The 7,989-nt window shown below is 37.5% G+C and overlaps 1 protein-coding gene across 1 annotated transcript in view; it reads right to left on the reverse strand.

Moving 5' to 3' along the window:
• The window catches only part of LOC104405063 (glycerol-3-phosphate transporter-like), a gene marked incomplete at its 3' end in the record, with an annotated part of 9,022 nt that extends 1,389 nt beyond the window's left edge, over positions 1–7,633 (reverse strand). Inside the window, exons 1-5 of the mRNA XM_010013661.1 lie at positions 7,578–7,633; positions 5,746–5,827; positions 4,803–4,929; positions 2,621–2,699; positions 1,667–1,802 (exon numbers count right to left, since the gene is read on the reverse strand). Of these exons, the coding sequence (XP_010011963.1) occupies positions 1,667–1,802; positions 2,621–2,699; positions 4,803–4,929; positions 5,746–5,827; positions 7,578–7,633 (480 nt within the window). The remainder of the gene's footprint in view (positions 1–1,666; positions 1,803–2,620; positions 2,700–4,802; positions 4,930–5,745; positions 5,828–7,577) is intronic.
• Positions 7,634–7,989: the final 356 nt, after the last annotated feature.

A 7,989-nucleotide genomic window follows, 5' to 3' on the forward strand; every position in this document is an offset into this window, starting at 1 on the left:
AAGGAAGCCTACACAAATGCTTTGAATTTAGAAATTTAGTGGGGGGTTTTGAAAATATTCTCTTCCAAAAATAACCAAGTTACAAAGTTTCAGAGAGACTCTTCCCTCTACCTACATCTCTCTAATTATCTGTGATTTAACACAAATTTTTTAATTCAATCACATGCTTGCCAAAAATCACACTGCACTGAACTGAACAGAGAAATGAATTCCCACACTCAAACAGCAACATATTATTTATCTCAGTTTGAACATGCAGCAAAGCATATTTGAAATCAAACAAAGCAAGGAAAAATAAACTTTTGGGGAGACTGGGTAACTTTGAACATTAAGCTTAACAGACACCTGTAAATAAACTGAGATGAGAAACTTACTATATTCAGGCTGAAATAAGAACTATTTCAGTCTTCATGTTGCACAGATCATTACCCCAACTCATATCAACTCCTAAAATGCTTATCTAAAATTATACGTTAAGACAGAGATCGCAGTGCGGTAATTCATAAAATCATAGAATGGTTTGGGTTGGAATGCACCTTAAAGATCATCTAGTTCCAATCCCCTGCCAAGGGCAGAGACACCTTCCACTAGACCAGGTTGCTCAAGGCCCCATCCAGCCTGGCTTTGAACACTGCCAAGGATGGGGCAGCCACAACTTCTCTGAGCAACTTGTTTCAGCGTCTCATCACCCTCATAGTAAAGAATTTCTTCCTAACTGTGACTCTAAATCTACATGTACAATGAGCATTTGAACATGCAATGAAACAACCTTGCTCTACCCAACAAAAAACAATTAGGCTGGCAGTACGAGACCACCCGTGGTATTCCAGGATTCAGTGACCACATCACATGGTGCAGCATTGGAAGAGACTATTAGCTTAACCCTAAAGGAGAGAGCTCCTGTCTTGGAAATCAGATGAGCCAAGAGTGCTGGGGCAGTGACATCTTTAAATGGATGACTTGGTGAAATGGTTATTAAAGCTTGCAGTACCCAAGTTAGTATTGCTGCCCTGCCCTGTTGCACAATGCCATGCAAACATGCCAGTGGTGAAAGTGCTACTGCACTGACACAAAGAAAGGGGCAGTGCAAGGTTCAGGACTGCCCAAAATGACCCAGAAGTGCTAACCGTATCCTGGTCCCCACCTACATTTCATTTTACGTCAATGGTAAATATTCTTGTGACACTTGATTATATCTACGAGTGCTCTGAAAAATCCCACACGACAAATCTCATTACAGAAGCTGCCTGTTCTCAGCCACACCAATGTGGGAGACTGTTCGTCATTAGCAGTATAAATGTAATTTTCCTGCAGAAAAAGCCAGGATGCGTCACTCAGGTCTTGGCAGACTGACAAAAGCGAATACTTTTGTTTTAAAGCTTGCCCATATTTAAGCTTGCAAAGATTTGTTTGCTAACTTGACACAGATTGAAACACTTTCATTTGTTTTCAAAGATTTCTTCCACTAAAAAAAACATTTTTCCAAAATAAAACCTGGGGCTGTCGACCCTATCACTATTGCCTGTCTTCAATGACAATGTACTTCAGCATTTATATCCTCCCATCCAGCCACTAATCCCTGCTGACAACAGAAAAAAAGGAAAACCAATACAACACTAGACAGCACCATGGAAACCCAAGAGTACTGAAATAATATTGTGCCTACCTGAGCCATTATGTAAAACCACAGGTTATGTATATTACAGAAATAACCCAATCCAAACATTGCAGTGAAGAGTCCGCTAGCAAGCATCCCGACTGTCAGATAGTACCGGATAGGTAGCCGTTCTCCTATTAGTCCACTTGGAATGTGAAAGGAAAGAAAAAGAAAGGCAGTAATTAAAAATGAGATCATCCCCCAGGCCTTCACAAATAAAGAATATTTTACGTTGTTTAATTCTGGTTGAGGAGAAACTTTACTGGTAACTGCTGGTTTTCTTCATAGCAGCAAATAAGCAATTTTTTGTACTTGACGGGGAAAAAAAAAACCACCAACAAACATTTCATGTTTACTAGTGCTGACATCTGCACAACCATCTTTCAGAGAGATACTCAGCTAGAGTACATTGGAAATCATTTATAGAGTCATTTTCCAAATGACTCCTAAGGTGAGGCACGTCTCCAGCCATTTAAAGTGAGACTTGTCTCCCTTGCTCATGATTCTAGTTTTGAAAGTTCTGGGTTTAGTCAGTAAGAAGAAGCATCTCCAAACAGCAGCCAATATTGGACATTTTAAGATCAGTTCAGCTTCTGTGCATTGACTATAAAGAAAACCAGGACAATCAGTTTCATCCACAGGTATAAGTTGGAGATTGATACAGTTTGAGGACATATATACTTTCATATTCCATAGGAAGGAAAGACAGGCTAGATGGCAAGTTGGAAAGCATTAGCACTGCACTCAGGCAGGCAGGATGGGTGCAGGTAAGAAGCCTTCTATATACCAACAGGTATGATACTGCTGGGGACTCAGGGTGACATGAACTTTCCCCTCATCAACCAAGTTCTCACTCTTTTCACCAGAAACTTTGCAGTAGGAAAGGACAATATCTCAGTAGTAGTACAGCCTCAAAAATAAACAATAAGCGATAAAGCACGTTTCCAAGAAAGTGATGTTTACCTTAAATACATCCCAACTGCATATGCACACAGAAATGAGTAATCCAGTGCTCCCAGTAACTGTTTGTAGTTGTTCTTATCTAAGAATAATTTTCAAATCAAATTATCAGTTTAAATGTACCAATAAATTCCCAGCCATTTTTACATATGTTAGTGAACACGCACTGACATTTAAGTTTCATAAGGCACTTTCAGACCTAAGTGTGAATTTTGCAAAATATATTATTTAACAAAAAAAACCAAAAACACCCTCAAACCCATCTACCACTGACCCTTTTGTCTGTAACATACTAGGGAAACACTGCTAGGCCCATTCTTAATTCCATCTTATTCAAAACAGCATTTTGGAAGAAAAGAATGTAAGTCATAAGCAAGGTGCCACCTTCTTACAGGTCCTTAGACAAATGAAAGCCCAAACTATAAAGGGCTTATTAAAAGTGAAAAAATGTGTTGCAATGAAGTCCCAGCAGCCAAAAAGGCTAAAAAAATGCATCATCATACATGCTTTTAAGGAATTGGGTTAATATATTTTTGAAATTGTTAAAGCCTTCTGCATTTCATTTTCCAACTATTCATAAGATACTCACAGACGTGTTATTTAACAAAAAAACAAACAGCATTCTGGTCTGTACAGCAAATGACCATAATCACAACTAAATAGGACTTGCAGGCAGCACAGAGGGAGCAGGAAGGACTCCACTCAGATGGAAACACCAAGTCTAGTCTCAAGAGACCTGAGCTCATACCAAGACAGTTTGTGTATTTGCAAGGAGCTGCAGTTCCCATTGACTTTGGAAATAAAGTCACAGTTATCAAACCATTCCTTCTTCCAGTGTTATTCCCAGCTTGCCAGCTATGCTGCCTGAAAAACAGAGTTTAAAGAACAAGCCTAGAGTGCCATCCCAAAGGAGTGGCTTTGCAATAATTTTTGTTCATGGGAAAAGAAAGACATTGGAGCTCAGAAGTCTCCATTAAGAAAACTAACCAGTGTTTTAGACAAGAAAACTCAGTCTCCCTTTGATCCAAGAAACAGCAACAAAGTTTAACTGTATCCAAACACATTTGGAAACCTGTGGGACCAAATAATTTCAGTAGATTGATTACCTCAAACCAGGCAGTTAATACACAGAATTTTGCCCACAGAAAATGCAGAGCTCAGATGTTTAATTATCTTTGAACACAGGAGGGCTTTTTTAATGGCTAATTAAAGAACAATTAGAATAGATGGCTAGATAGAATGGAGTGGACCAGCACATCCACAGAATGGACTATTTGCTGATATTCTTGGAAACGATAAAAGTGTCAAGGAATAATTCAAAACCTCTATTAAATTCAAATTTCAAAATTCAAAATTAAAAACCTCTATTAAACTCAAATTTAATTGTAAGTAGGCAAATATTTTTTCTATCTAAGTGAAAGGCCAAGTTCATAAGCTATTCAGTAAGCTATATTCGGCAAGTCTCCCATTTTTCTCCATTAAAATGGGGAGAAAAATATTCTTTCTGGCAAATAAAGACTCTGAAAAGTTCCAATTTAGATAAATGCCAAGTAATTTTATTGAAATGATTGCTGGACCTTGACTTAAACCAGCAGAAAATTATAATGAGTAATTTTATTCTTCACCCTTTTTTTCCTTAATAGACATTCTGAAGACAAATAATAGAATCATAGAATGGTTTGGGTTGGAAGGGACCTTAAAGATCACCTAGTTCCAACACTCTGCCACGTGCAGGGACATCTTCCACTAGACCAGGTTGCTCCAAGCCCTGTCCAGCCTGGACTTGAACACTTCCAGGGATGGGCATCCACAGCTTCTTTGGTCAACCTGTTCCAGTGCCTCACCGTCTTCACAGAAAATCCCATTTTCTGACTCAAAACATTACAGCTATAACAGGTAAAATAATGTCAGTTATTTTCACGTCAGTTAATGTCATGTCAGTTAGGTGAAATGACATGACTTTCATGTCAGTTAGGTGACATTAAGTAGTAAAGACATCATAAGTCACCTTAACTTTCTTCGTAAATATCAATGAGAACATGGAAAACAATACACCCCTCCCATACACATCTCCCGAATCCCTCCACACATGAAGAAGAAATAGCAAGAGGCAAATAATCTAATTATGAATATCAGCTCATTATTATGAAGGAAAAAAACAAAACCAAAAATAAATAGCCCTTACCAAATGGCTCCCAACCACACTGAGATATATTAGATGGCTTTTTGACAGGATGAATCTGGGCAGCATATTCTTTGTATGAGTTGAGCTCAACTTCATGTGAAGCAGCACAATGCTTATGCAGCTCTCCCTGATATAGAAAGGAAATTTGAAAATGGAAAACTCACTTGTGACTGTTAATCCCCATACAGCAACAAATTTAACACCTCTAGCTTTGTATGAACCTGTGTCAAACCCTCTGAAATCAATAAAATCGTTAGCCATTATTAACTGTTTAGTATTTTTCTGGGTGAAGCCACCATTACATGAAACAATATGCTACAGTGAACTGGTGTTTCTGATAATGAAGAATTCTGAAATTCTGCCATAACATCAAGCTATTATTATTGCCCATTATTACTCGTCAGTTCTATTCAATACTGCCCTGCGGGATATGATTTGTGTTTAGCAAGTTATACAAGTCAAAGATTAAACCAAGATATCTAGAATTGGGTAATATTTTGTCACCAGCTTCACTGGGAAGAGAGTCCCAGGTGTCCAGACAAGTATGTCTATGATGCTCAACAGCACTTGTAACAATCTCATAAAAGTTAGTAGAATTTTATCACATTCAACTCATGAATTGTGAGCAACTTTTTTCAAACATGTGAATGTAAACCTGTAAACTAACTAAGTGTCTATAATTAGATTAACTCACATGAATTAAATGCAGGCATAGGTGTTTCAAGTCTTAAACCCAAAGATAAGACACATACACAATATCCTAGGTTGTCTCACTATATTTTATCTGTCGCTGCATACTAGCTTTATCAGTTTTTAAGCTTTTAAACAATTCCAAGTTAAAGTTCAACACTGCCTTTCACAAAAGGAAATACTGAAAAAGGTGACTACTTCCGTGTTTGACAGGAGTAGAAGGATGTTTGAACAAGGACGCAACCTTGCTTACCTTAACTATACTGATAGGTTTCCTTGATAAATGGAAGCTGGCATACAACAAGAAAGTGAGAGAGAAAATGAAGGCTCTATACCTACAATATTAAAAAAGAAAAAATAGAAAATAAAGTATTTTAAACTTATTTTATTCAGATTTACTTTTAGCACTAAGTCACATAAAAACATTACACAAGTCACTGGTAATCTTGGAATAGTGGAAAACAATTTTTTGACATGGTGCCTAACAGCCCGAATAACCACCCCAGCAGTTACACTGCTTTACAATATCTACTGTGACCTGGCTTTGGGAGGGAGCTTCGTAGCACACAGGTACAAACAGGACAACATCACAGTGCTCTGGAGCCCACAGAGCTGAACTGCCTTGTTTACAACCTTCCTTTGGGGGTTATTATAAGACAGTTCAACATTAAACATACTGATAATCATATTTCACATTTCACTGCCTCATCTGGTTTTCTGGTACAGTTAGGACATAAATGATGGCTCTGTGAATTGTCAGTTTGGCTTCTGTGGGTTATTACTTCTTTCTTTCCTTACTGCTTTTAGGGTTTTGCTTTACTTTTGCCTTCCTCTATAACAAAAGAAATCAGCCATTTTTAGAGATTGACAGGGGACTGATACTGCCGGTGTGTACTGTCAGCTGGAGCACATGAACATAATTAACCAGCTGTGGGATTGGGAATTTTTCCTGGTACCCCCCTGGCATCCTTGGGTCTTTCTCTGTAGTTCATCTGAACTAAGGTTATCTCCAAATCCCTGTCGCTGCCACCCTTAAACAAAGATAACAATCTCATCTATTCTATTCTCCACCTGTAGCATGTTTCAGTTGTTTAAGGAGAGTGTTTTGTAGATCTGTGCTTTTAACAATAGACAGATCACAGTGTATTGACTGGCCTCTGCTAGCCATGATCTTAAACCTAACATTTGTAAATGAAAGTACATATATGCATACAAAGATCTGATATCACACAGCCTACTATTGTCCTCAACTTTCAATTAACCTCTTTAAATAATTTTCTGCCTTATACACTTTTACATAACAAGTGTCTTGTTTTATAGTTCTGGCATATTCAAATAGATAAATAACTCTTTTTTAAATAAAAAGAGTTATCCTGTGAGTTGAGTTATTCACCCCCATAACTGAAAACATCCTGAAAGTGGTAAAACTGAAATGACTTTGTCCCTGTTGTTCTACTAGAGAAAGCATGGTAAAATTGCTCAAATGGAAAGTGCTTGGTCTTTCATTTGTTATTTTTGTTATTCACACACAATTGACTCAGTTTTCTATCTCTGCAAGCACAAGAACTAATGCCATCCAACTTCCAGGATTAGTTTTCCTAAAGCAAAGAGGGTTTGGTATTTTTGAGAGTTGTTTTGTTTTGGTTTAAATATTACAGTAGCAAGAACTAAAACTGTAATTCCACAAGGCTGTATTACACATCAAATCTGGGGAGAGAAAATAAACTTCTGGTTCAGAGAAGAAAGCTGACCTCAAGCACCCCTCTCACCTAAGAGTCTGAAAATAAGTATCTGGAATTTATCCATCCAAATATATATCTTAACAAAGAGAAAGAGAAAGACAAAAGGATTTATTCTCTAGCACACTTGACTAGCAAGGGTCTGTCTGGGTTCCCCCACAAAGTAGGTCACCTTTAAAATGCTAGTGATATTTATTTATTGTACAACTGTCTGTATATTCTTGCTGTATATATCAAGCAACAAGAAAGCAAAAATAGAGCAATGCAACAATATTTACCTTGCTCTATTTTTGATACAAACTCACATTGTTCAAAACAAAGATTACCACCATACTTCAAGACTTACCACTGATCTCGTGAAAATGAAGTGATGAATTGAATCCCAGGAGGAAGCTGAGCCATCTACTCTACAGCTTGTATCAAATTTTAGGCAACACGATTATGCACTTGTGACAATGTTATTTGTTCTTCAGAATGCATAACAAAGCTCCTCCCAAAGCTGTGCGATGATAGGCTGTTAACAAACATAGGAGATACGCTTCTGAGTTGATCTCCCTGTAGGTTTTTTCCTTATACCTTCAGTCACAACGTGGCAAATTCTTTACTCTGCCTTTGTTAATTGCTGATCTTCAAATACCAGATGCTAATAAATATCCTTATTGAGTTATTGTAGTATTTTCCAATCGTAACATTTGAATCAGCAACTTTCTATTTCAGAAACAAGTAATTACCACAACTAACCTTCTAGACATCAAAAA

Source organism: Nestor notabilis, unplaced genomic scaffold (genome assembly GCF_000696875.1).
Source record: "Nestor notabilis isolate BGI_N333 unplaced genomic scaffold, ASM69687v1 scaffold29830, whole genome shotgun sequence".
NCBI lineage: Eukaryota > Metazoa > Chordata > Aves > Psittaciformes > Psittacidae > Nestor > Nestor notabilis.